Source organism: Phoenix dactylifera, chromosome 3 (assembly GCF_051530095.1).
Source record: "Phoenix dactylifera cultivar Ajwa chromosome 3, Ajwa_hap1_PhDact_Kaust_v1.1, whole genome shotgun sequence".
NCBI lineage: Eukaryota > Viridiplantae > Streptophyta > Magnoliopsida > Arecales > Arecaceae > Phoenix > Phoenix dactylifera.
Genome location: NC_143192.1, coordinates 9,363,632 through 9,391,083, shown reverse-complemented (window position 1 = coordinate 9,391,083; position 27,452 = coordinate 9,363,632). Strand labels below are relative to the sequence as shown.

General features: G+C 38.3%; 1 protein-coding gene across 2 annotated transcripts; it reads left to right on the top strand.

Annotated features, from left to right (window-relative positions):
* Window positions 1–27,059, top strand: SFR6 (sensitive to freezing 6). Of its 2 annotated transcripts, XM_088717696.2 has the most exons (17): window positions 1–616; window positions 868–936; window positions 1,481–1,504; window positions 2,510–2,598; window positions 4,069–4,181; window positions 4,467–4,568; window positions 6,652–6,742; window positions 6,848–7,441; window positions 8,026–8,647; window positions 8,741–8,820; window positions 14,066–14,148; window positions 17,487–17,723; window positions 20,398–20,575; window positions 22,138–22,658; window positions 24,213–24,389; window positions 25,171–25,554; window positions 26,636–27,059. In XM_088717696.2, the coding sequence occupies exons 1-17, from the start codon at window positions 303–305 to the stop codon at window positions 26,774–26,776; spliced, it is 3,819 nt and encodes a 1,272-aa protein (XP_088573822.2). In that variant the 5' UTR covers window positions 1–302; the 3' UTR covers window positions 26,777–27,059. The 2 variants fall into 2 exon arrangements, with proteins under 2 accessions (XP_088573822.2, XP_088573823.2); XM_088717697.2 differs by lacking the exon at window positions 1,481–1,504 and having other exon boundaries at window positions 76–616.
* The last annotated feature ends 393 nt before the right edge of the window (window positions 27,060–27,452 follow it).

The window sequence follows — 27,452 nt, the reverse complement described above, 5'->3', positions numbered from 1 at the left end:
AAAGAGGTCCCGTTCAGCCCCTGGATGTTGACGGCGCCGAAAAAAATATAAAGAAATCTTCCCACCGGGAATCCTCCCCCCTCCTTTCGCTTCCACCATCTTCCTCTTTTGTCTCCAAGCGGATCCACTCACCTCCCGCGTTCCAATCCCCCAAAACCCTATCAAGCATCAGCACTTCGCAACACGCGGCCGAGCCCCACACTCAAAAGACCGCCCCAACAGTGATTCCTGTCTCCCTCAATCGCGACTTTCTTCTCCCCATCCGTCGCTATAAATGACCTAAGGGTTCCCATCACCGTCATATGAACCACCCCAACCCCCCTCCCTCCCTCGCCAAAGACCCTCCCGACGCGGACCAGGTCGCGCCCCGCGTCGCCGATGCTGCCGCCGCCCCCAGAGATTCTAGGGTTCTCGACAGAGCAGCGGCGGAGGCGGATGCGGTCGTCGAGGCCGAGGGCGGAGTAGAGAAGAGGGCCGCCGAGGAAGGGGTTCACACGATGGACACCGGAGATGGGCCCCCGCCGACGCCGGCCACTGTGTTCCGCATCCGGCTCAAGCAGTCCCCTTCTAGTCTGCGGCACAAGATGAATGTTCCCGAGCTCTGCCGCAACTTCAGGTCCTTGATATCTTTTTTCTTTTTTTAATTTTCCAGCTGCTTTGGGGCTTTTCTCGTTGATTTTTGGAGAAAAGATTGGAACTTGGGGGGGTGTTTATGTGGGTACGTGGGTGAGAACTATGAAATTCTCAGGGTTTTTGTTAGGCACCTTAAAATAAAATTTGATTTTTTATGCCTAATCGGCTTCTGCTTCGTTCTTTCCTGTCAATTTGTGCATATGATCTTAAGGTGTAAACTTTTGTTTTGAGCAGTGCAGTCGCTTGGTGTGGGAAGCTGAATGTTATTGCTTGCGCTTCAGAGACGTGTGCAAGGATACCAAGGTTTGCAGTTTTTACGACTTAATAAAAAAAGAACTGACATCCACCCCCCAAATCCAAACATGGTTAACCTTGGGTAATTTTTGCGATGGAAAGAGCCAAACTTGATTCAGAGTGATCTCTTTATTGGAATATATGCATTAAACTGCTGCTACCAAATTCAACATAACAAGTTTTAAACACTTGAATTGGTTGGTGATTTTGGTTTTAAAGTACTCTCGAATAAAGAATACCAAGGTTTGTGATTTGTTGACGCCCCCAGTACTCTTTTGCAATTTGTTGACCACCCACCACAATCAAGCATAGTTAACTCGTTTGTAGTAATTTCTATGTGAAAAGAGTCGAACTTGAATTCAGAGCAATCTCTCTATTGGGATATATTCATTAAACTCCTACCAAATTCAATATTGACAAGCCTCAAACACTTAAATTGGTTGGTGATTTTGCTATTAAGTACTCTCAAGTCTGTTAGCTTTTTCAATATGTTCATGAATACCAAACAGTTAACTCATAGATTTTGACTAGTGGAGTTTGCTTGTCTTTGCAGTTGGAAACAAAATTCATCTGGAAGGTTAGTTCTGGCAGAAGTACATGTGTGCTTCTTTGTTCCTGGAGTCCAAATATGTTCTGTGATTATTGACCTCTAATTAGATCAAGCATCATTGTCGGAACCTTTAATATATCAGGAATGATACTCTTATATGTAATGCAAACTGAAAAGTGTTTGTATTATGATGGAAGCTGTTAATCTGATTTTTCTTGAAAAGATCAGAAAAAAAAAGCTTCTCATTTAGGATAAACGGTCATCCTTTTTTTTTTGTATAGGTATTTTGCATTAAAAATGTTGTGATAATGGTCCTTGCCGTTTTGATCTAACATAAAGTTCAAGTATGCTGCGCATTTTCTTTGTATCTAGTTTGACCGGGCCATAACGAGGCACCATGGTAATTGAATATGTTATATAATTTTCTGTTTTGTTAAAAACAACAGGATTGATAGTTGGACCTGAAATAGGTGACTTCAAATGCAACTCAAGTTAAATGGTGCTTCTGTGGTGGTTGGAGCTTGACACGTATGAGCTTGATGAGCAAGGCGGTGTTAGGCCATCATGTGCAGGGAAGCATTACTTTAGCTGATTGCATGTGAAGTCACATTTCTGTTGGCGTCAAAAAACATATTATAGTTGTTAAGTAATGGAAATAATATTAAAGAAAGTAAATATATGCCAGTAGCTCTATGAAGAAAGTGAGAAAATAACAAGAGCATAAGGGCACCGACAAGAAATAAATTTGAGGGCCCAAAAGAAGATTTGCGACTGTTAAAGGTTTGCTCTTGCTTAAGTCTATTGTTTCTTTAATCAATAGAGGAGAACAATTTCATAGACAGCAAGTTTTGAAAAATCGATTGCATAAGCTGATATTTTTTTTTTAAACTTGTAAAGTAAGTTCACATTGTCAAGTTGCCTCCATGAATCTCTTAGGCCATTTATCTCCTATTAGAGTCAATTAAAATAACATGCATATTTGTTATTTCTAGTTTTTGCTTGTAACTGACACTACTCCTGTGGCCTTTTCAGCTCTAACGCAAATCCTCCATTTTGGATTCCAATACACATTCTGAATCCTGAGAGACCAACAGAGTGTTCTGTGTTCAATGTGAAAGCAGGTAAGGATATTAACACTTAGCACATTGTGGCATCAAAATTTTTTCTAAGCACAATACATGTTTTGCAATATGGTGGTGCTACCTTGTTTAAAAAAAGATGCATACTTAAAAGTGATAAGGCCTAGTCATGTTGAAATGTTGTCATTTTTTTCTGGATAATATTATTTGTTTTTTCTATTTAGCTCAATAATTACTTGCCCTCTGTCTCTCTGTCTTTGCTTGTGTGTTATTTCCTTTATGCTGGGTTTATAGAGTTATCTTCCTTTTGCTTACCTCTTGGCTCTCCATCTCTTGGTACTCCCTGCTTGTCAAAGGCCTATTATTTTCCTTCTATTGTTGGTTTTGCAAGGCTTGCATCTCCTAAAAAAGAGTACCCCTTAATTATTTATGACTGCAACTCATCAGAGCTCAGCTAGTTAATATGTGGTAGCTTCATCGCTTGAATATTACGTATTGTATTTTGTTCATGGAACTATGTAAATTTTATTGTATATGTCAGAGAGGCTCCTAATATATTAGATGTCCACATCTCTTATGAAAAGGCCTCTTTGAAACTACTATCATATATAAATTTATTTTGTATAATTTCGTTCCTCTGGTGATTGCTGCAGTGTACTTCTTTCTAGTTTTTTATTTTTATTTTTTTGTTTTTATTTCTCATTGTTTTCATTTGCTTTCAATATTTTGAAAGTAGAACATGTTTGATAGCTACAATTGCTTTCATTTTATAATTTAGAAAACAATAGGTATGTTAAGTAGTGGTAGCATTTGTGTTTGCAATTATTTAGTGGCAGTGATGATGGTGGTAGGAGGTGGTGGTGGTGGAGGTAGTGATGCCATGGAGGGATGCAGCTGTGGGTAGCGGCAGTGGTGGTGGAGCGGTAGAGGAGTGGCGTTAGAAGTGGGAGTGATATGTGTTGTGTTGGTGGCAGCAGTGACGGAAGATGGGGGATGGTGGCGTTAATGGAGGTAGTGACCAAGGTGTCAGCAATGGCAGTGGGTGGCAGCAGTGGCAGGGCAGATGGTGCTGTGATAATGGAGGTAGGTGGCTGTGTAAGTGGCGAAGGTGGAGGTAAAGGCAAAGGGGTTGCAATAGTCTATTCTGTTAGTTTTCAGAAATTTTGGAAAGAAACAAAAGAAAGACCTTTACTAAAGTTGTTTTCTTTCTTGTATTCCTTTTTTTTTTTGTTTTAAATAGAAAACAAGAAATGGTAATGATACCAAACTGGGTGTAGTAACATAGGTTGGAAAGACCCTAGCCACAATTCAGTTTAAGACAATATGGTGAATCATTATCTTTTCTCCCTATATTTTCCGAAATGTATTAAATTATGATATGAAAGTCATGGTATATGTTGCATTTGCTCCTTTAGTTGTCAATTTTATTTGACCTATGTGTAAAAGCCAAGGTTCTCTATTTGTATCCTTCTATGTATTCTAGTTTATGCTGATCACATTGTTTGATGACAGATTCTCCACGCGATTCTGTTCAGTTTATTGAATGGTCTCCTAGGTCCTGCCCCCGTGCCTTATTGGTTGCAAATTTTCATGGAAGGATCACTATATGGACTCAGCCTTCTCAAGTGAGCATGCTTATATTTGCATTTCAATCTGGTCTCCTTGTTTGTTTTCATTTTTGTTTTTTTAGTTGCAAACTGGCAGATAGTTTATCAGAAGTTTGTTTTTTCATTTTCAATAAATATCAGAATAATTTTTGTTGTTCTTTCATGTCAACGAATTTCTTATCATCATAGCAACAAGTAAAACAAATTTTACCTTGTTCCGTTATTGTTATTCATTTTTAAGTTCTGTATGTTTATTTCCCAATTATGATTTATTCACTAGTGTAATTTTTTGGCCTAATTTAGGGCCCTATTAATCTAGTACGAGATGCCAGCTGCTGGCAGTGCGAACATGAATGGCGACAAGATCTTGCAGTTGTGACCAAATGGTTGTCAGGGATGAATCCAGTATGCTACTTCTGCCATCCATTATTTTTAGTTTTGGATGATTCTTGCTTGTTTCAGCGAGATTCATATTGTATGTTAATTTCAGTATAGAATGCAGACTGCCATCATGTTCATGGACAAGCTGGGTAATTTTAATTAATTTACATGAATCTGCTTGTTATCATTACTCATGGAACTAAATTACCATAATCACCATGCAATCTCTGCTGGAGAGTATTATGCATTTTCTAGAAAACAAATGTAATGTGTTTCTTAAGTTTTCTGCAGATATTTGTTGCCGGTATGAAGTCCATAGGAACAAGGGAATGAATTTTACTATTTTTCTAACAGATTGATATGCTTAAAAACAACTACTGAGAAAGCGTGCAAACTTAGCTTCTTTATGTACATCTCGGAGAATTTTTTCTGTTGTTGATGTTGATTTGGTTGTTCAGAAAAACAAAACAGAAAAATATGTTACTTTTTGAAGTCAAATTGGAATGTGATAGAAAAGATAAATAAGGCTTGGTATTGGTTATAGGCTGTAATCAACATGTAATATGTTCCAGTCTGAGATAAGCCTTCCAATACAGTGTACATATTTCACTGTTCTTGAGTTACTACTAACATATGTTGGAGCTATACCTTTAACGGTAGTTGAGTTTTACTGTTGAAATGCCCCTAAGATAAGACAAGTTTTTAAGTACCCTGGTTCATGTGCCTGATTGATGCAACATCCTTCAATGGAGTTCACAACAACCATTGTTTTTCTTGTTGGCTTTAAAGATATGTGCATATTTTAGTTATTTGTTTACTTTCAAATTCTTAGATTCATTGTCGTTCTTTCTTCTTCCCCTTCTCTTCCAGCTTCCTGACCTGCCATCTACAGCCTCCTCTACCAGCCTCACTGCCTATTCTTCTACCCCCATTTGCTTATTCTATTTTGCTGTGCCATCTTTACATGCCCTTGGCATTTTGATACAAGTAGAGTCAGATGGGTGTGAAAGAAGAAGGGAGGCAAGTAAATGGAAGAGACATCAGGATAGATTAACGCCTATTTGGTCTAGGTGATGGGAATCTCAATATAGATGGTGTTAGATGCTTGTTTCAAAGAAACAAATGCTAAAACCGATTTGAAAATTCATATGAAGGTCCATTTTGATGTTAATCTTTCATTAACCTTTGTTCATCATCTTTCTCAAGCTTGGATGGTTGAAAAAGTTTCCAATTGAGGGAATTGGCGACTTGTAACTATATGGCACTTCACAAAGCTTGCAGAACACACTCATCAACTCTTGTTTGCTTTTGTCTTCCTTGACCTATGTGGAGGAGAACAAAAACAGGAGAACAATGAAAAGCCTGCTTAGACATTTGAGGAAAGACAAAGGAACTCCCAACTCACTTCTCCAGCTTACCTTTTATTTTGGTGACCTCATTCTCTTTATCCACCACATATTTTCTTGTTCAATTGAGTAAAACCAGATTATATGGTCCTGTATATTGGGCTTGACATTGTATAGGCTTAAAAGTGAGAGATCTGTGATCTTTCGTCGGTTTTCAAGTAAATTCAGTTAGTGCCATCACCGATGCCACCATCACAATAGCATCCATGCATACCGTTGAGTACATGATCCATAGATCAATCTAAATAATGGATATCGTCCTTAAGCCCAAATCTTGTCTACCCACTGGTATCTCTTTGAGCTTATGTGTATTTGCATAGTCACAGATAATATTTTAAACAAACTAATTTTGCAATCTTTGTTTTTTGCTACAAGTTCTGCTAACCTTATTTTCTGTTTATGCTGGGACAAAATCCTCTCTTTTAAATAACCAACGTGCGTATATTTGTGTGCATCAAGAATTTAATTACTGCCATACTGGTCCGTTTTGTACCATAGCAGTGATGTACCAATGCTTGATACGCCCCAGGGTGGTTGATGTCACCTTTGCTGTGCTGGCATGAACTACCTTACTGTGTATGATATGGTGCATACTGGTACTCTGCCGGCACCTAACAGTGAGGGCTCTGGTACAGATACATTAGTGATATAAATATATATTATATATGTATGTATGTAATACATATGTTTGCTATATGCAGTACCATTGTCTTCCTTCAACTTCTAGCACCTGTGCTAACTTGAAGTCAACATTTGAGGAAAAGTTTCTGTTGCAAAAGTCTCAAGTTTCAGGTTATTTTATTTTTTCCTTTTTTCTTCCCTCCCTCTTCCACGTGTAAGTCCAAGACGTTTAAGTCATTTATAAGCCATGTATCTCACACATTCTCCTTGTTGCAGTGAGATGGCCCCATTTTCTATGTGTTTGCTCAGTTTTTTCATCTGGATCTGTCCAGCTTCACTGGGCACAATGGCCTCCTCAAAGTGGTTCACAACCAAAATGGTTTAGAACAAGCAAAGGATTGCTAGGAGCTGGACCTAGTGGTATAATGGCTGCTGATGCTATCATTACTGAGGCTGGGAGTATGCATGTTGCTGGTGTCCCACTTGTGAATCCATCCACTGTTGTTGTTTGGGAGGTGATACCAGGTCCAGGAAATGGTATTCAGGCAACTGCCAAGATAAATACAAGCAGCGCTGTTCCTCCATCTTTAAATCCCCCTTGCTGGACAGGTTTTGCACCTCTGGCTGCATATTTATTTAGCTTACAACAGTATTTTGTTTCTGAAGAGAAGCAAGGAAAGAAGCTCGCAGATCATGAGATTAGTGAGGCTGCATCTCTTCATTGTTTACCGGTTTCAAATTTTTCGGCATATGTGAGTCCTGAGGCTGCTGCCCAATCTGCTGCTACCACAACATGGGGTTCTGGAGTCACGGCAGTTGCTTTTGATCCAACACAGGGAGGGTCGGTCATTTCTGTAGTGATAGTTGAAGGTACTGATATGTGACTCTGCTCTGGGGTTAAAAGCAAATTATACATTAATCCATGCTCTTAGAAAGCATGTAAAAGGTTGATCTCTCTTTTTTTTCCCCATAACCATTTCTGTGTTGAAGGATGTTTTTGACCATAATTATTTAACAGTTGCATTGGTAAGACATACACCCAAGCAATTCCCATTATTATACTTATTGAGTTTTATAATTTGTTCAACTCTTGCTTTTCTGCAGTGATTTGGATGTGTAGATATTTCTTGGTTTCTAAATTGAGTTTTTATGATTTGTTCAACTCTTGCTTTTATGCAGTGATTTGGATGTGTAGATATTTCTTGGTTTCTAATAGGCTATCTAGTGATACTATCTTCAACACTATGATTTTGTTCTTCCATCCCCAATAGCAGGGAAATCTTATTAATTCCAATAGACTTGTATGTGCTCTTTTTCTAGTTATTTTTTCACATTTAAATTTTATTTTTCTAGTTTCTAATGCTTCTCGTTACTATTACTTACTTGCATGTGTTATTCTTTTGTTTCAAGTGAAAAGCATGCAGGAACCAGTATAATTATCTTTCTCCTTGCAGGGCAGTATATGTCTCCGTATGATCCTGATGAAGGACCTTCAATTACTGGATGGAGGGTCCAGTGTTGGGAATCATCTCTTCAACCTGTTGTTCTTCATCCAATTTTTGGAAATCCTGCTTCCAGTTTTGGCGGGCAGTCCCCCATGCAAACGGTGTGGTCGACCAGGGTGAATAAAAGCATTCCACCAACAGATGATTTAAGAAATCCCCAAGCATTTGCATCTGCACCAACAATATCGGATGAACGAAATTCATCTGAAAGTAGTGGTGAGAGGGCAAACAGGCTCAATTTTGATCCCTATGATCTGCCAAATGATGTTAGACAACTAGCTCAAATAGTGTATTCTGCTCATGGCGGAGAGGTTGCTGTTGCATTTCTTCGGGGCGGAGTCCACATATTTTCTGGGGAAAATTTTAACCCAGTTGATAGCTATCACGCTAATGTTGGTTCGACCATTGCTGCACCTGCCTTCTCATCCTCTGGCTGCTGCTTGGCTTCTGTTTGGCATGATGCCTCCAAGGATCGCACTATTTTGAAGATAATCCGTGTGCTTCCTCCTGCTATTCCTAGCACGCAATCAAAAGTCAACTCAGCAGCATGGGAACGTGCTATAGCAGACAGGTATTGAAAACATTGAATTGGCCCATGCTATTATTTGTTTGGCAATATGCAAACAGATTGCTTATTATTTGCAGTGTGCTTTGTTTGTTGCAGGTTTTGGTGGAGTCTTTTGTCTGGAGTTGATTGGTGGGATGCTGTTGGCTGTACACAGAGTGCTGCAGAGGATGGCATTGGTATGGAAATTCTCTTTCTTTATCAGGAAAGATCATGGGTGTGCTTGCTCAACTTATTTGTTGATCTTTCTATATCTAGTATTTTCTACTGTTTATTATGTAAGAACTGTAAAAGTTCAACGAGAGACTTGGTTGTTCTTGAATTGTTTGAAGTTGAACCATGTTAGAGGCTACAGGGCATAATATGGTCAGTGGTAAGAGAAAAAACAATGATTTGGTTGATGAAGCAAGCCATACTAATAATTCACCTGTACTATGTTATAATGGGATTGAGGTGGTGAGTGAGCACCAATAGGACATGTCCAACATTTTCACTTTCTTGTGACTCCCTCCTTAGAGTTCTGGAGAGGAACCTCTGCCTATTCTGTTTGCCACAGCAACCCTTCATAGATTTAGTGGTGCTGGTTGCAGCTTATGTGCATTGCATATGCCATTAATATCTATCGGCGCTAGACTCACATGTGTTGCAATGATTGTTTAAATTGGTGAATTCTCCTTTCATTGGATTTACATTCAGGTGTTTCTTAAGGTGTTATAAATCTTCATTTAAAATTTTGAATATGTTTTTACTGCTTAGGAGGTCCCATTAACTATCAAGTTGGTAGATATGAAATTAGAAGGATTATGCCAAACTTGATTGTGAGCAATATCTTCAAGTGTAGTTTGTCAAACCGAAATGGTATATTGAATGGGAATCTGGATGAAAAATAAATGGGTGTAAATCCCCAACTTGAATCTCTTATACAAAAAATGGTTAACAAAGGCATTTTAATAAAAAAAAATTAATTGAGTGGATGGGAAACTTGCTATGAAATGTTGTGTAATCATTGTGTGCTGGTGAGAATGAGAACATTCGCTACAATGAAAATAATTTGATAACATGCAATGCCCGGGGATGTTAGAAACTAAGTGATTATAGGCATATCATATATTAAAATGATTTGTTGAGTATTTAGCATCCAAAGGTAATGATGGAAGCAAGTATGTCAGAGGTTTATGTAATGAGATCGTATGGTGACATGCAACAAGATCTGCTGATATGTGGAAATTAAAGGAGTTTTATTTGCTTGGATTAAAGTGTAGTCCATGCCAGCTGGCAAATAGTGGCTTGTACTTTGCTAGTGCCTTACAGGCATGCGGCATGGATAGTGCAGGTTAAGCATTGGTTTGACATGACACATACCAAGTTAGTGCTGTGGCAGCATGGCAACAGCAGGTGATACTTTAATCCTTGTTTATTTGTGCAGAATGGCCAAAAGTAGGTTAGGCTATAGGAAACTGAAAACCTAGATTGATGTTGTGACGAAGGAATTGGAAAAATAACAAATTAGTGAACCTTGATAGAGATTATGCATATAAGAAGGCTATTTGAAGCTTGATTAAGGGGATGGGATGATCATTGCCCATTCTATTTGGCCCTAAGCAGAAATGGCCACTGCAATGCGCAATATCCTACATATTTGTTTTTGGAGACTCCATCTTGAACTAAATAACCATGCAGTTGCCTCCTTCCCTTTCTTATACTGGATGCCCTGGGGGTACAATACATGGGCACACAATCACCACATGCATGGAGAAGAGTTCCCATTTGTTGATTAATGTCGAAGTGTCATAGATGTACAAAGAGGACAGGAAAATACATATAGGTAAAGAGTCATAATAGCAAAAATAGCCTTAGCCATCAACTGAATCAAGCTGTGCAGTGTTTTTTTTTGTTTTCTGCATGGTATTTCCTATTGATCACTTGGTAATTGTAAGTATTTAAGATGAAAAAATTGTTTGATGAAAATAATGGTTTCCATTCTGTGGATCCGTTATGTGTATCTGTTTTGTATGATTGACATGTCTAAATCTCCATGTATTGTTACCGATATTATGATGCACAATACTAATTCCTAGGTGGACTTGTGAAATGCTGGATCCTTGTTTGTGGTTTGGCAAATACTCTCTTGATTGTTTAGTAGGATTAAAGGAGTGACTTTAACAACTTAATTGCCTTTAAGAGTTCAAAGATGACAGGAACCATTTGAAGGAATAATTCATTTTTGGAAATGAGTACGACCATTTAAACTGTTAGGCTAGTCTGAGGAGACAATTCTTTCATAATGGTTTGGTGTCATGTTCATGTCATTAATTTGAAACACTTTTTAGCCATAAATGGATTTGCGATATTGCTTTCCATGTACACACTTGCTCATGCTTGAAGTACGACAAGTCCAGTTTTTTGATGATCTTTTCAGAAATATACCGTCTTATGAGGTTCTTATATTCATGTGAAGAAATTCTCATAAAAATATTAGTTTGAGATTATTTAATTAATTTGTGCTTTTGCGGTACATTGAAACTAAATTCCATCTTTGCATGATTGATCTTGCAAGAGTCATTGATATGGTCTATTTTATAAGCTTTTTTGCTCACTCTACTGAGTTTTTCTTTTGCCAAAGTCAATTTTTTGTGGCCTTCTATGTATTATGATTTTTTTCTCGCCACCTTGCTCCTCATCTTTCAAATATGATAAGCCCATTCACAAGAAGTTATTCTACACTGTTAAGCTTATCAACTGCAAGATCCCAGCCATGAATGTTGTACATTGCAAACTTAAAATGCATTTTATTAATGCAAGTTGCCTCTTATGAGCTCTGAATGTGAGATTACTTTGGATGGAGGCAGTATGAGGAAGAGTTCTATGGGGCTGATAACTCTCATGTGGAGGGCTATCAAGATATGTCCCAACCTGAAGTTTAAACCATGCAAATGTTTTCCAAAGAGCCATTACATTCCACTAAACCCATACACCCTTTAAACATCTTAGCTTGATGTTTTGGAGCCCCATGCCCATCAAAGTTAGCATCATATAAAGAACATTTTGTCAAGCTTGGATTGAAATCGGCCCATCCAAGGGTCCAGGTGATTGCTAGGTCAACTGATTGGTCTAGTGGCATACTAAACAAAAGGTTATATGAAAGCATATATTTTGGATGAAAAGTGTGAAGAAAGAAGTATAAAAAAGTTCTGATTTTAAATACCTAAAGTTTGAAACTATAAACCTCCTATTAATTTATTAAGAAAGACTTTTTATAAAACTTCCAGAAAGATCTCTGAGAAAATGCAAACAAAGGATACTACAACCATTTTACCATGCATTAAAATGCTCCGATGATTCTCAATGGCACAATTAACCTAGTGTGAAAGTTGATTGAGATATATGGTAATTCTTTGAAGCTTATATAGTTGTAAGTGGATAATTTCAAGGGACATGCTATTAGGTTATTAGTGATCTTCAAATTGTGAGTTTGAGGCATGCGACCAACTTTGTCAGAGAGTCTGTTTTCATTTGAAACAGAGATCATGGTTCAGGTTGGTCACAGTGACCAGTTGTGAGAGATAATGCACACAGAGACAGAACATAAGCATTGCAAAATGTGGATAACTTATCTGAGATGGTGATGGTGAAAAATTAGTCTATAACCATGTGTTGTTCTAAAAGACTGTAGGTGGGAGACAGGCAGCTAAGGGGCTGCTAGAGCCTAGTGCTAGGCAGGTGCCCAGAGTTCGAGACGGTCCATAAACATAAAAAAATCCAAATATATATGTAAACATATTGGAAAAAATAGTAAGTCATTATTTTCATCCATATGCAGATCTCTTCTCATTCTTTGATACGACAGAAATACAATCAATATCAACTAAATATAAAAATATATGAATAACACTAAACAGTAAACATAATAGATACAAGTTACAAATTAAAAATCAACTAATGTTAAACACCAAACATGGAGGGTTGGTTTATCATGGAGTTGCCAAGTCAGCGGTTATAGGCCCGATGGACTTTTCATTCACACTTTACAGGTGCCCTGAAGCATTTTTTGTTTTTAATTTATTTTTTCTTATTTTTAATTTCTCTTTTTGGCAGCAATATGTTTTTGTAGTTAGGAACCGATAAGCAGTTGCAATAGCTATGGCAAAAAGCAGCCAGCCACCAACAGTGGCAATTTCTGTTGAGTGGCAGCCCCAGTGGTGGTAATAGCAGCTGCTCCCGAAACAAGAACAGTAGCTTCAGCAGCAGCAGCAAAAGCCTGGCTGCTAGTAGCATAGTTGCAGCAACAAAATAGAAAAGTAAAAAAAAAATAAGGGGAAAGGGGAAGAAAAGAAAAAAAAAGAGAAAAAACTGGTTCTCTGTTGTTGATCACTAGATCGCTGCCATTGACTGGAGATCTCCAACTGGTTCTCTTTAAAACCTGGATAGGTTGCTTATTCAATACGAAACTGGTGAAGTTGAAAGGTGTTCTGGACCAGCCAAAGGGCTGATTCACTGTGCATTCTGTGGTCTGATGCCCAGTTCGATATAGGTCTGATAACACTTATAAAAAGGGTATATCAACAAATTAGCAAACATTCATGGATCGAACCCCTGACCTCTAAACCAAAGTCTGCAATCACTTTCTTTGCTTTAGCCTTTAGGCATGTATATGCCAATTCCCTCAAGCTATGAAGAAATCAATCATTAGCCTTACATTGTCGCTTTTTTTGAATTCATGGGTAGCTATGGTCTAGTATGTACATTTTACAAGTTGGTAAAAATATGAGAAGCCTATGGTCACAGTTCTAGCAGTAGGATTCTTTTGTTGTTTTAAACAACATTTAAATTAATTTTGTAGGCTTTATTTATGTTTGAATAGTTGCTGACATAAGTTTCACCTTTTCTTCCTCTTTTGTTGTTTTCAACAACAGTTAAATTAATTTTAAAGGCTTTATTAATGGTTGAATAGTTGCTGATATAAGTTTCACCTTTTCTTCTTTCATATTAACATGGTAGTTGCTCCCTGGTAAAACTTATTTTCATCAAGTCCACTTTTATTTCTTTTGTTATGTATATTAGTGGGACATCTTCTAGTATTGCTTTTTCTTATTTTTACTTTTTTTGGTTGGGGGTTCCCCCGCGGGCGCCGGTGTGGGGGGGAGGGGGATTTTTGGCAGGTTGCATGTTTTGTTCTCACTTTGTAAAGAGTAAAGAATGGAATTGAAGTTCCAAATAAAATTTATTTCTTTTTGCACTGGTCTTTTCCAGTAACACGATGAGCATCTTGTGTCATGGTATCATATCAATTACATGTAAATTTTTAAGTGTCATTATCCAGAACAATTCTGTTTAGTTAATAAATTTAATGATTCTTGACGAGCATTGTTGTTAGTGAGTAATTTTGCATAGAAGTTTGATGGCATATCTACATATCTATTTCAGTGTCACTTTATAGCGTGATTGCTGTGTTGGATGCGGACTTCCATTCTCTTCCATCCATTCAACACAGGCAGCAGCACGGTCCTGTAAGTTCTCTCTTGTTAACATGAATTTTTTTTTTTTTATTTTTTTTTTTTGCATGACTTGTCAGCTTCCTTGACAGTTGCCGTGAAAATCTTATATGGATGGTTATTGTTGAACTGCACCCTTTTTTTGGTCGTTTTGTCTACTTGCTATGTTGTAATTTTCAAATGTGATATCTCAGAATTTGTTTTAGCATTTCTCCTCCTTATAAGATCGAGCAATGCAATGGATACATCTTATTTTCGTGATACTAATCTATACCTTGCAGTTCACTATATTCTACGCAGTCTTTTATCAGGCTGCTGTATGGTAGATGACACCTGCCTGCACTGCTTTCGATTGTGACATAGCTTAAAATTTCTTAACTTACACTTTGTAGATCTTGACTTGGATCATGTAGATGTGTATTGCGGCTCATCATTAAATTCACTATAAAACTCTAGTTTGTTAAAGCTAGAATTGTGCAAAAATGTCTCAGCTCGCCCAACCCAACCCAAAATTTACCAGGCCCGTGCTGAGGTTTTCGACTTGATTGGCTGGGCCTGGGCCTGGAAGTTTAGGTCCGACTGAAATTGGGCTGGTCTTGGCTCGTTTTTTTAACCTGGCTCGATAAATATATTATTTTCATATATGTATACAATATAACTTGTAAATTATATGTTATGTTTTTATATAACATATAATATATTATATCTTAATTTTGAAATTTGAATTTGAAGCAAGAAAAAGGGAAATGGAGACTTTGAGAATGAAAGCATAAATTCCCTATCCTCCTAGCTGATGCTGCCCCACAAGTCCCATCTTCTTAAAGGGTCCTCCTCCACCTGGTAGGTACACCTTGGCCCCTCCCATCTTCTCTCATGTAGTCATGATATATGGTCATGGCAAGACACGCCATACGTTCTCAGTCTTGTGCCTCTGTGTCTTGCTTGTTCACCTCTGAAGTTCAAATCAAACATCAATTAGGGATATGGTACTAGTAGAAATATATGCTTAATTTGGTGGATTTAAATTCATTTTGATTTGTTTAAGTCAAGAGAAATTATGTAAACAAGTTAAAACATCATTGGATTAACGAAGAGGGAAATTTTTGGAATATATATTTATTAACTTGCTGAGTCTTCTGAGTTTTGATAGACTCAATCAGAGTCAGCTTAGCCATTCTTTTTTGAGAATAATCAGTTAACTCGTGCTTACTTTGTGAAAGTAGTGAAATCACATGGAATTTTGACTTGTCAGCCTTTTAAATGACTCAACTTGTCCAAGTGATGAGCCAACTTGCCTAGTTTTCCGAGCATGTCTGGATGTGCGGATAGTCTATAACTCCATTTAGCTGCTGAATATTGACATGTTATGTTATATATTCTTAAACAAGGATTATATTTATGAAAAAAATCTTTTTTTCCCAATATTTACTCGAAAAACTTTTATAGACCACAACTCATGTCTCTATATTTAAAATTGATTTGACATCGTACAGTTCGGTTTTTTTGTTTTGAGTTTTCAAAAAAATTTAATTGGTAATAAACTTTTTCAAACTTTTTCTATGAATTTAAGTCTAATTTGATGTTTTGTTGATTTTTTTTATGTTCTTTGATGTTTCTATTGATCTTGGTTTAATCTAGATGATGCATTTTATTGCTTTAAAATAATACAAATCATAAAATGAACAATCGACTTGTGGAAGAAAGTTTTTGTCTTACGGTATGTTATAAAGTTGATGATGCTCCGCTTGGTAAGACCGGTCCAGCCATCACACATCACAATTAGTCCATATGTGGGCCACTTGCTCTTGTAGGAGGCAATTCATTTCTCTAGCTCCTCCTTATTATTGTCAAGAAGCTCACTGTAGATGTCCTTAGGCTTGGAGAAGGCTAGGTATTTTTTTTTTCTTGTGATTTTCATCATCATTTTGGAGTTGTTTTGGTACAGAGTTATTTGAGTAGGATTGGTGTCTAAGATTCTATATTATGTCAAGTTTGGGTTAGGGAAGTTCGTAAGTTACTTGGATTGTGTTTTGGTTTAATTTATTGACTTTATTTGTGGGGCTAACAGGACTATTAATTTTGCTATTTTTGGAAAGTTTTGAACTTTCCTGGTTGTTCTAGTTCATTAAGGAGTATTATAAGGACGAGTAAAATGGTGTAAAATCAATTTTGATGAATCAATGAAATTACTCTCTTCTATAAGGACTTGTCCGTGCTTGTGCTTATGTAGTGGGCACGAGCAGAGAGTTTGCTGTTTGCATTAGTGTTGGTGTTAGTGGGTGCTTCTGTGCATGTGCTCATGCACATGTATATTTCTTTGTTTTGGTCCTATGGATTTACATTCTTAATTCTCTGTAGTTTCTTTTGATTGTGGGGTAACCCCAGATTGAGGGTTGGTTATCCCATTATACAACCAAGAACTCTCATTTTTTGGGTATAACCTTCTTCAATCAATGTGAGATAATCCATTATTCTAGGGTAATTCTATTTTTTTTTATTTTTATCTTTTTGGGTTTGGGGAGTGGGAGGCAGGGTAAAAAGGTTGACATTGTAAAAGGTGGCTGAGTTATTTCTCTCTTTTTCTGCCCCCATACTATCCAGTTAACACCACAAATGCCAACTGTTACCTAGGGTTGAGAGAAGCTTGGAGGGACACCCAACAATAACCAAACGGGCTCGGTGGGGGGGGGGGTGGGTGGTGCTGCAGGCGCGGGAGGGGGATGCCATGCATGTGCGTGTGTACACGTGGTTGTATGTGGATGTTTGCTTGTGTGCCTTTCGTCATACTTTATTTCTTTTGTCCTTAGACTCTTATTCCCCTAATCTTGAGCACTCAATTCATCTTTCATTTATCTCTTTGAGTAACATTGTATCATAATATACATGTTACAAATATTGGAATTTAATTCCTCTAAGAAGTATTTAGAGTTGAGGTCACTGGAACATTTGTCAAAACTAATCACCACTTTTATCTCTAACACATGCTGCTGCTCTTTCATGTGATTGTTCATGATTTCAGTATGGTATAAACTTTGTCAACTGTGACTGATGAATAACAATATGGATTCTTCACTGTGTACATATTTATGATATTACTATTCTGTAAATCTATAGGTACACTGAACAGGGGAAGTTCACTAGTGATGCATCAACTTTCTTATGTAATTGTCAATTGATCACTGTTAATCTGCGAGTTTGTCATGACGTTAGAGTATTATAAAGTCGGCATACTCTAATTTAATCATCCATTGCTTATTTGGGTGTCTTAGTTTGTTGATTGTTAGTTAAAATTTTCTTTATGATATGAAATATATTTATTGAATAAATTCAATCTGTTTATGGGTTTCTTGCAGAACCTTGATAGAGTAAAATGCAGGCTTCTGGAAGGTACAAATGCTCAAGATGTTAGGGCACTTGTTTTGGATATGCAAGCAAGATTATTGCTGGATATGTTGAGCAAGGGGATTGAATCTGCCCTTGTAAATCCTGCAACTTTGCTACCTGAGCCTTGGCAGGCTTCTGGTGAGACATTATCTAGCATGGATGCTGACAAAATGATAGTTGAACAAGCTTTGGTTCCAAGCATCCAGGTTCAATCAACTATTACATTTTTCAACCTCTGCATAGACTTCTTAGGATTGTGGTTTTGGTGGTTTTGTTTCCATATGTTTTAATTCTTTTTAATTTCTTGTTGATGCCTTTTACTTACGGCAAAGTTTAATTAATGTTGATAAACATCATTGTTTCCTAGTTGCATTTACTAAATGAACTATGGCTGTATATAAATATCTTACATATAATATTCAGAACACGACCTTTAAACATCATATTTGACTTTCAATGGATTGGACATGACTTGGTATTATCTGATAATACCCCAACCTGATTTGTCAGGTCTAGTGAAGATGATTGCCAAATGCACGGTTACAATATGACCTAGTAACCTGCTTAGTAACCGTACTGGATTCTGATTTGAGGCAATCCAAACTGATAATGACCTTAGCTAGGATTTTTTACATACTATGTACAAATAAATATCATATCTTATATTTTTATACTTTATTCACCATCAGATCTTGATCAAGAGTCACAGGGCTTCAATAGTTTAGGAATGATTGCTCCCTTTCCCAATTTATATAATAATTAGATAAGATAAGGTTTTCAGTTCGGATATCCAGTCTTTAAGTGGATCAAGTTTGGGTAACTTGGCAATCCATTGGTTTATCAGATTGGATTGCATCAAGTTTTCTATATTTTGGATCATACATGGATTGACTTTGGTTGGATCCGAACCGGACCCGTGGACAAGTCCTAAGTCTAGTTCGTGATCAACTTATATTTGTAACCTTTATGTGGTAGTCTAACAAATTCCAAGAGGTCACTAAGTACTGTCGAAAGGTGGAAATAAAGAATAAAGACACGGCAGGGGAATGTAGTTTGCTGAGATAAGATGCGCACCAGGTATGGATAAGCACATTTACGTGTGAGATAAATAATAATAAATAATAATTCATGCACGGAGATAAATGGAGATCATAGATGAACTGGGAAAAGAAACATATAGGAGTCCTTATAAGCTAAAACACAGACATCACTTGTCTAATCCTTAGCCAACTGGATCATCATGGAGCACCATTAGAAGAGAACTATATAATAAAAAGGAAAAAGCTTAACCCTCAAATTGACGTAGATAAAGTCCACAAAGTTACTAGAAACAAAACGAAAAAGGGGGAAGAATGCATAGACACTTATATGGATATCAAGCAAAAAAGCAAGAATTTCATGCAGCATGAAGAGACATAAGAATCCATAAACCACAATGATGCATCAAAAATTATAAAATAAATAGAAAGATAGTTGTAGAAATTTGGAAACAACTGACCATGGCTTGGCTGCAAAAGTGCCACTCAATGGTGGTAGAGGTGGATAACAATTAGGGATGGGAGTATGATTAGTGATTAAGATTTGAGCGATGACAAAGTATGGGTTAGACCATGACTTGCCGGGAGCCATTAGGTGGTAGACTAGCAATAAAGGTGGGGGAAGTTAGGATTGGGATCATAGTTTGCCATACCAGTCTGAACCAAGCGGTGTAAGGCGTACTATATCAATTTGGTACTGGTAATGGTACGGGAGACGTACTGACACTTGGTATACCGAAAAGATTTTGTACTATACTGTACTGACACAGTGCTATACGGAGTCCGGTACTGAGACGGTGAACCTTAATTAGGATTAAGGAAACTATCATTTGACACATGGAATGTGAAAAAGTTCATTTTAAGTTAGATCTTTATCAGTAGTTTTTTTATTTCTTTGAAACTATAAGTCTTTACTTTTCTTTTCTTGGAACTCTTCCATAATTATACCAATGGTGTTGCTTTTCCTTTGAAAATCTTTAACTCCTTGATCCTTATTTTCCTCACGTGCCATCATGTGAGACCATTGAACCGATGACGGATTCTTAGGAGTTCCCATTAAGTGTAGTAGGAGATTGGCAAGGCACGAGGAAGCTGGTTTGGAAGGAGGTTTATATGAGGAGATGCAAGTGTAAGAGGAAGGGTTGAAGGTAGGAAATAGCGTGGGTAGAGGAGATGATAAGTGAGAGGGCAAGGGAGGGAAGGGATGGAAGGGAGATGAGAGAGAGAAGAATGGAGAGGTCTTTTCCCAGTTAGCCTTAGCTATTGTTTGTGAGAACAGGACAGAGAAGGGTAGGTAATTGATTGGGAGAGCAAAGGCAAGGGAAAGAAGGAAAGAGATAGAGAGGAGGGGGGGGGGGGGGGGTAATGACTCGAGGCCAAAGCTTTCTTAATGCCCACCGGTGCCCACCACCAGGTTAGGTAATAGTCAAGATGCAAGCTGTAGCCATTTTTTTGAGAAAAAAACCCAGCTGCAGAAGTTGTTTATGATCAATTTTCCTGTAGGATAAGTTGCTGCAATAGAGCCCCTTTCTGAAGCTGTAGTTTCATGGATCCTGCAGCACCTACAAGTAAACAGGACGGGGCTTAGCTGCAATAATTGAAAGTTCAAACTATATGTTGGCAGGTATTTTGGTACAAATAAGTTCATTGTATGGTACACCATATGGTTTCCAGATGCAAATATCCTTTGCCTGGAATCAGCTTTTTTTTAATACTATCCTGCATCTGCCTGTAACCAACCTCGTTTAATTATGTTAAAGGTTTTGTATTTGGCATGCTTATTGGACATCTACCTATTACTTTCTGCTTAATCTGGTTGTCATGACTATAGTATTTCGTCCAGGCATATGTTGATGCTGTTCTTGATCTAGCTTCACACTTCATTACACGCTTGCGACGCTATGCAAGTTTTTGCCGTACTTTGGCTAGTCATGCAGTTGGGGCATCTTCGGGTGCAGCTGGTGCTCGGAATATGGTGGCGAGTCCGTCTCAAAGTGCTGCATCTCCATCAACCAGTCAGGGTCAGTATTATGAATCTTTTAATAAAGTTGCTTAAGCATATCATTTAACATTGAGAATCTCATTGGAGTAAGATGCATTGTCTCTCTCTCTCTCTATAAAAAATTCATGACTCTGGAATCTAGGAATAGGCTTTCTATATGCTCTAATAGGTATAGAGGGCATGTACTCAACAAATTTTTATTTAGATTTGTATTTCCTTCCATTAATACGATATGTAACTTGAGGAACAGCTGTTGGAAGGATCATTAATTGCGAAATCTACTATTATATGCAATCGTTGTATAATGTACAAAACATGTTTCAGTTAATGCACTTTGATTATACATCAACTAAGGGCCTGAGTGACATATATTAATATAAGACCTTAAGATGAAAGTAAAAAATTTGGGACTTTATAGAGGAGGATGTTTGTCTGCATGTCCCATGACCTTGGGCATGACTCACCGTGTCTGCCAACACATTATTGAGGCTATAACACATCGCTCCTGTACCATGTGATTATATTAATAACTAGATAATGCACATAGATTTTATACTGATTTACAATTATTTCTAGCTATGGATTGCAAGATGACTACATGTCTTCATTTTATTTGGTATATAACATATGTTCCTGCACATAGACCTGTTCGTTGGGTGGGCTAGACTGGGTTCGGGCTGGGTTCAACCCAAGACAACTAAAATTAGTCAAGCATGGGCCCGGTCTCGGGCTTCAGGCTTCAAGGCTTGTCTCAAGCGTTCTTAATTTTTTTATTTAAAGAATGTCAAATGTTGAAGGAAAGAGGGGAAAAAGGGGAGAGAGAGGAGGAGGACGGAGGAGGAGGAAGAGGAAGATGGAGGATGAGGATGGAGGTGGAAGAGAACGGAGGAGGAGAATGGAGGAGGATGGAGGACCGGGCTTGGGCCGAGTCGACTAAAATCTAAGTCCGGCCTGTTTAATAGGCGGGCTCATATTTTAGGCCCAACCTGGTTTGCTGGGCCCACAATCCAGGCCCAGGATTGTCTGAAATGCTCCGACCCATTAACAGGTATGCCTACACATAAAAGAGTTATTGTTAATGGTTTGGAACAAGGTTCACCATACCGAATGTACCGTATCATACCTAACCGAGACTTGGTGCAGGGGCGTATTAAGTCTTAGTATGCCGAACCGGCCTCTATACTGGGCATACGAACATTGTATCAACATGGTACCAGTATGGGTCCGATACTAAGATTGCAAACATTGGATGGAATTTCTCTTATTGGTGTAAAATACATCTAGTTTGTTGCTTTTTTTTTTGTAAATACCCTTTACTATTTCAAAGTCATAAAGATGAATTTAGCATTGCATTTACATTATTGTGGTAGGCAAATGATTACTGCTATCAACTGGTTCATTTCTTTTTTTGTCAGCAGTGAGTTCAAATTGGGTGCTGTTCATGCTCACGTGAGCTATACATTTTTTCACCTTGCAATTTACAATTGAGACACGAGAAAAATATGGATACAGTCTTTTAGTTCTCTACAGAAATCATAGTTGTCTGATACATTTTAGTTGTGTTGCTGATATAAAATTTAGGTGCTCAAAGTGGAGTTACAAGTACGACTGGAAGCTCTCAAATGCAAGCATGGGTTCAAGGTGCAATTGCTAAAATCAGCAATAATGCTGATGGAGGTTCCTCTACAGCAGCAAACCCCATTAGTGGGCCATCTTCCTTCATGCCAATTAGCATTAACACAGGGACTTTTCCTGGAACGCCTGCTGTCAGGCTTATCGGAGACTGCCATTTTCTTCATAAATTATGTCAATTGTTGCTATTTTGTTTAATTTTTCGGCGAAAGCAATCACCACGGTACATTGGTAATGTACAAAAGAATCCTGATTCTAATTTACAAAAAGTTCAGCCTATCGCTAACGGAAAAGTAGAGGAGAGCAGTGCAGTAACAAGACCAACTCTAGGTGTTGCTAAATTAGAAGAAGGCCAGGTAGTTCGGGCTGGACAATTGGTTCTTGGGGCAAAAGCGCTTGAGGAAGGTCCTACAAGCAAATCTGTACGGTTAGGTTCTGGCAATGCGGGTCAAGGATACACATCAGATGAGGTATAACCTAATTTTTTTTTTCTTGCCTATTTGTGCTTGAGATGTACATAGATACGGGAAGTTTGTTTATAGCTTTTAGTTGCATTTTCACATCACTGTTACAAAATTTTTATTTTAAAAATTGTGCTATTGGAAGGAGGTAAATTAAGAAGCTACATTTCCCCCCTCCCTTAACATGATATGCGCTGCAGTGTACTTTGGGTATCTTACTTTGTCATGGGTTCCTGTTCAATGGCAGCCTTTGTGTTGAGATTTAATAATGAATTGTTTCTTGCTTTAAGCATCTAAGCCTTCTTTGGTGTTCCCCTCATCTTTTTTCACTCTGATTTAAATAATAGTGTGCATGTTACCTGGGAGCATACTTATCTTAGGAGGCTACCTTGTGCTTGTCTAAATCATTTCAAATGATTTCTTACCATCCACTGCCATGTGCTAGTGCTACTCCAAGCACAGTATTCTGACTCAATACATAAAGAAAGAATTAGCAAAAGCCAGTCAGTGTTAATTAGATTGCAAGGTATTAGAAACAAACATGTTATACATGAAGTGCAATTCAGAATGAGAATCCTCATTGTTTATCATAATTTTTTCAATAGTTAATATGCACAAAATGAAATATGGATGTTTAAGAGTGCATAATTCTCTTACCTACAAGTTGGTGATCGTAAAATGGAAGGTACTACTTGCACTAGATTATCTTAATATACGGTAGTCCATGCAAATTGAAAACCCACACCATACATGATGATCTATACACCTGAATCAATATGGGCCTAAATTCATTGAGTTTGGATACTTCTAAGTTCTAAGCCATGAAGTAGGTTAAACCATTTAACATTTCCATTAAAGCCTATTAATTCTATTACCACTCAATTTGCAGGTAAGATACCATCAGAATATGTAATTCTTGATTTTTTTTGTGTTTGCTAGTTAATTCTTGCTGGCTTTAGTAACAACAAAATTGCTCATCCTTCTTACCTTGCAGAAATGATGCATATTTCAGTGATACTTCTGTGGTGGTTTACATATCAATTTGTAGTGTTTGTAGGAAAGTTGCTGCACCGAGTCTTTCTATATTTTTGATTTGCCTTAGTTCATGTGGTGAGACTTTTCTGCATTTTTTGGAGACACATCTTTGTGATATCTGCATTAAAGAAGCTAATCCTAGTTTTCTTGGTGGTCATTTTTTATCATAGCTACATTTAAAAGAATACGAGTCCTGATGATTTTAACTTTTGAGTGCATCTTAAGAGATTGCAGTGTAAAAATTTTATTTCTTTGTCCGGCATGGTCGAAGATCCCATTAACTAGACTTCTAGGAGATCCAATGATGGAGGTGCATCTATATGAAAGCTGCCTTTTTCTCTGTGATCTGTATCGCCTTGTTTTTTGGTCAGGCAGTTTCTAAACTTGGGATACAACTAGGGTTATCTGAATGGTACTCTTGGAGCTATGTGTGACTGGTTTTGTTAGTCGTTTACTGATATTTCTTACATGCGCATCTAGAAGTCATTCGGCGAAAATCTCTTTGTTTGAGGTGTGGTTCCCTTGCAGGTGAAGGTCCTTTTCCTCATACTGGTAGATCTCTGTCGAAGAACAGCTAATCTGCAACACCCATTACCTCCCTCTCAGCTTGGTGCCAACAATATTATCATACGGTTGCATTATATTGATGGAAGTTACACTGTGCTACCAGAGGTTGTAGAAGCATCACTTGGCCCACACATGCAGGTATGACTTAAATATGAATACAAATATCTGTTTTTGTTCTTAGTCGGAAAATGCCTCAGTTGTATCCTATATGCTTCAAATCCAAACTTGGTAGCAAGGTCGGCGGAACTGTCTCGAATCGGTCGTACCGAGCTGTCCCGGAGGCGGAACAGGATAGTTCCGGCAATGGAAACGATACCGTCGCTGGAGAGGGAGAAGGAGAAGGAAAGAGAGAAAAAGAGAGAGCGAGCGGGGGAGGGAGGGAGAGGGAGAGAGGCCGACGGAGGGTGGCGGAGGACAGGAGGCGGAGGTTGGCGCCCGGGCAGGAGGCAGAGGCCGCGGCACAGGCCTCCACCACCTTCTTCTCTCCTTCCCTCTCTCCCCCTTCTCTCTCTCTCTCTTTTCCTCTCTCCTGTTCGCCCTCTCCGCCGTCTCCACTACTGTGTCGGTATAGGGCCGGCACGGCATGACGCAGATCCGTACCGATCCGTGCTGCCGGGCAACCGGTCCGGTGCCTGGTACCGGCACAGCAGACCATGCTTGGTATTCCTATCAATTGAAATTATTGTTGCTATTGCGGATCAGAGCTCATGCTGTTCATAGACATTCATAATTCACAGACATCTTGCAATCTTTGTGTTTTCCTCCAAGATTTTACTGCCCTACAGCCTGCAACTGATTTTTTTTTCTTCTGCTTTCTAATGACTGCTGGTTATAGGTTTTTCTTTTCCACCTCATTCTCTTTATAATTGACTGCAATTTTCAAGCCCTTATTCTCATCTTATGGGCTTAAAACATGCAGAATATGCCTCGTCCTAGAGGGGCTGATGCTGCTGGGCTTCTACTCCGTGAGTTAGAACTCCACCCTCCAGCTGAAGAGTGGCATAGACGCAATATGTTTGGTGGTCCCTGGTCAGATCCGGAAAATCTTGGTCCTTTGGATAACAAAGCAAAACCAAAACTTTCTGGCTCTTTCAATCCCTACGTTTCTGCTCTGGACAAAGATTACAATGACTATTCTGGGTCTCAAGGCCTCTGGCCTAGGAAACGCAGGTTATCTGAGAGAGATGCAGCATTTGGCTTGAAAACTTCAGTGGGTCTAGGATCCTATCTTGGTATCATGGGATCTCGGAGGGATGTCATTACAGCTGTGTGGAGAACAGGCCTGGAAGGCGTCTGGTACAAGGTTTGGTTTCATATTCTTTACCTTGCCTTCTTCCTTTCAGAATCCTCAAAACATTTCTGATATTCTCGTACTTTGAAGTCATATTTGCAGCTCCAGATTGTTTAGAGTTGTTATTTTCATTGCCTACCAGCTTGGCATAACAGAATGACCAAGAACCCCACAAATCTATTGAATAATAGCAGCTGTGGATTCAAGAAACACTATTTTAATTACCTTGTGCATGAGCTGGGCTTCAGCCACATGAACACTGTATCGGTACGAGACCTTGTACAAGTACCATTCTTTTATAATATCAGTACATCCGGTATGGAGGCCGGTTTGGTGTATCGAGTGTCGGTATGCCCTCTATACCGCATCTCTTTTCCTCTATAGTTTCGAGGCATAGCACAAACCTGTGAAGGTGGACCCATGCATCCCCCTATAGTTTCAACTCCACTTCTAGTACACGAAACCTACTTAGTAGAGTGGACATTCACCTCCCTTTTGTCTTATTGACATTGTCATATAAACTGGAAGTCAGAGATGATAGGAGCACATGATATTAAATCTGGAGTATATTTATTGAATTACTCCAAACAAATTGGTCATAGGTATCAGTCATCCATGAAATACTCCCTTCTCTTGAATGAATGATGTGTGCTGCATGTGCCAAATACTATCGAATTCTAAATTTTGGGGGCAGTTAATTCATAATGGATAAAAGCGAGTGATGTACATCTTAGGGACCATATGCTATAAGGCAAGAGGTTTGCATCCTGTAGCTATCATGCTATGCTTGATATCAGGTTATATCCAATGTGGAACATACATCACATGCACCAACTTGGTTGAAGTGAATTTTATTCTTGGTCACAGCATTATTCTCTGTTCATTTGATGCAACAGTAAAGGTATGATTTTTTTTTTTTTAAAAATGAAAGGCCACCCTCAATATGTTTTTCATGTCGAAAAATGCAACACATGCTGATATCTTGTTACTGTCCTCTATGCTATCTTCAGTATATTTTGCTTATCTGCATTGGCATTTCTCTTTTGCATCATGGTTCAAATCATGAATTTTCCCTCTTTTTTCTTCTGTGCAGTGCATACGGTGTTTGCGTCAGACATGCGCATTTGCACAGCCTGGTGATCCTAATCCTACAAATGAACGTGAAGCATGGTGGATTAGCCGATGGGCTCATGGTTGCCCAATGTGTGGTGGAACGTGGGTTCGAGTTGTTTAATTTGCAAAGCTGTTAGTCCTCAGTTTGCCCACCTGATCTTCCTCTAGCTTCATCATCCTGATGCTTTTCCACTGCTCAAATATGTGTAAGTTTTGTGCATATGTGAACTACTCTGTTATGCAGTTACCAATGTGCATATGTATATGGAAAAGGAGGGTGTGGTTTTTTTTTTTCCTATTTCTTTCTTCATCTTGATCATTGTTCACGATGAGACCTTAAACATGCCATAGTTATAATACAAACTGGTATTTATAATGGAAATTTAAGAAACTTTTCCTGGATATTTACAAGCCTTTTGAATGGCTGTGCTGGTGTTACTTGATAAAGGGCCACAAAAATAAAGAAGGATAATAAAACCTGGTATATCCAAAAAAAAAAAAAACCAGAGAGAGAGAGAGAGAGAGAGAGATTACAGAACCTGGCATGGGAGATGTATCTATTGATTCAAGAGTACCGAGTGTTTGATGGATTAATGTATTTATGTTTTGAATTTTTGTTATAATGTTCAATATTTTAACGCAAGTTAGACCTCTTAGTTGTTACATGTCGTATTCTCTCAAGGATAAAAGAGATTACTACGTGCCATGAGTAGCCCCTGCAGGCAGGGTTCATGCTCATGAGGCATTCTAGTATAATACAAAAGTATGATCAACAGTATGATTGGAATGCTACTTTC

Bases quoted from the DNA above. Each gene is read 5' to 3' on its own strand.
- SFR6 (XM_088717696.2), top strand. From the start codon at position 303: ATGAACCACCCCAACCCCCCTCCCTCCCTCGCCAAAGACCCTCCCGAC. The intron at 7,442-8,025 runs GTACTGATATGT...TTCTCCTTGCAG, and splicing joins TTCTGTAGTGATAGTTGAAG to GGCAGTATATGTCTCCGTAT. The intron at 22,659-24,212 runs GTATAACCTAAT...GTTCCCTTGCAG, and splicing joins AAGGATACACATCAGATGAG to GTGAAGGTCCTTTTCCTCAT.